Source organism: Sphaeroforma arctica (assembly GCF_001186125.1).
Source record: "Sphaeroforma arctica JP610 unplaced genomic scaffold supercont1.2820, whole genome shotgun sequence".
In the NCBI taxonomy this organism is placed as follows: domain Eukaryota; class Ichthyosporea; order Ichthyophonida; genus Sphaeroforma; species Sphaeroforma arctica.
Genome location: NW_014037738.1, coordinates 2951 through 4800, shown reverse-complemented (window position 1 = coordinate 4800; position 1850 = coordinate 2951). Strand labels below are relative to the sequence as shown.

Below are 1850 nucleotides of genomic sequence, written 5' to 3'. Positions count from 1 at the left end.
AATAAATAATATAATATATATNTTCATATATATATATATATATATATATTAAATGTGTATATGGCTGTTTCAATTGATCATTAGTAAAATCGGGAATAGCTTTAATACACAAACACATACATATAGGTTGTTGGACAGAAATTCAAATATAGAGTGACGTAGATTTTCTCGAGCTCTCTATAGGCTGAGATAGGATACAAGAAACAGTAACAGTAGTCCATATATATGATATCGAGATCTTCAGTCAGTATATTCAGCACTTCATATGGGGATCAAATACATGGGACAGGTGGCAGCAAGTAGACAAACAAATCATGTAAACTTTAATAATTATCACCTACAATTTCACATTAATGTCGTCCTTATTCAATTTTACAAGAAAAAACCCCCTACTTTCACCACAGGATGGCGACCCATATGTCCTTCTAACGCCGACTTCGGCTATTGGATCAATAGCATCAAACTCATCACCGCTGCTGACGTCGTCACTGTCACTAAACAACTCTGTGACCGGCAGTCCAGCATCAAACCGATACAAAGGGCGAGTGTGCGATTGCTGCGCATTCGAGAAAGTCTCTTCCATCTCCGTCTCACCCTCGCCTATCATATCCATCTATGGTGAGACCAACTGGCTACATCCACCACATATGTGTTAACTGACAGGGTAACTATGGAGTGTGCAGTTGTGCACCTCTTGTGTTCAATATTCATATTATGGGAAAACCATTTTGCATGTATTTAGGCTACTAGGGTTTGGCACTTACGCGTGCGTCTGGCCCTCTGGCCTCTATAGGGTCTGTATTCCCTTTTTTTATTTAAAAACCCCATAATTATAAAAAGCCGGCATCATGAAAACCGCAAAAGACCTCGTCTGACAATATAATAAAAAAAAAGAAGAAAAACGTCTATTTATAATATATAAATACGTTTCATCAGGATTTCAAGACATATTTGTTTAAAAAAAAAAAGTTATGTAGGACGTAAAATAAAGTCTCTCCATGACTTTCTCCCTGGGCCTGGGCCCGGGCCCGGGAGGGGGGCCTGAAACGGTGCATTTTTTTAGTACATTATTCATAGTGTGTAATTTTCAGAAGGCTATGCCTTTGATATTATTTATATAAAAAGATAAATATAGTTTTTTTTTGTTCAATTTAGTAGGCTATGTTTTATACATATATTGTTTTATAAAAATAAAAAAATAAAAACGCAAGCGAAGATTGTTGTTGTCGTCTGCAATATTTTATTTATTTGGAAATACACCTGGCCACTACTCTAGTGTCTCTTACTCTCTACTAAATAAAATACACCTGGCCACTACTCTAGTGTCTCTTACTCTCTACTAAATAAAATACACCTGGCCACTACTCTAGTGTCTCTTACTCTCTACTAAATAAAATACACCTGGCCACTACTCTAGTGTCTCTTACTCTCTACTAAATAAATAAATAGAGAGGCACTGCAGGTCGCAGGAGGCAGTCCACGAGTCAGGCACCAATCCCTCCTCCTAAATAAATATTCATGAAGTGGCCCTGTGGCAGTGCGCCAGTGGCTTGCAGGTGTTTAAAAAAAATAAAATAAGAAAACATTTAAAAAAAAAAACCTACAAGTAAGTTTACAACACAAAAACCAAAAATAGATAAAATAAGATTTTGGAATTGCGACAGCTTATAAGTCTAACTCCTTATCAGTGACGCTTAAAATTACGACTAATAAGTCTGACACATAAGATTGCGTCCATTAAATCTGATGCTTAAAGTTGCCCCCATTTAAGACTATACAGGCTTATGCCTGCCTGTCATATTTATTTATACATATTTATACATACAAATGTATATATGTCAATATATATA

General features: G+C 36.0%; 1 protein-coding gene across 1 annotated transcript; it reads right to left on the bottom strand.

Moving 5' to 3' along the window:
- Positions 1-337: 337 nt before the first annotated feature.
- SARC_13021 (hypothetical protein) lies at positions 338-613 on the bottom strand (the record flags this gene model as incomplete). The annotated part of the gene is made up of 1 exon (XM_014292858.1): positions 338-613. The coding sequence occupies one exon, from the start codon at positions 611-613 to the stop codon at positions 338-340; it is 276 nt and encodes a 91-aa protein (XP_014148333.1).
- Between the last annotated feature and the right edge of the window lie 1237 nt (positions 614-1850).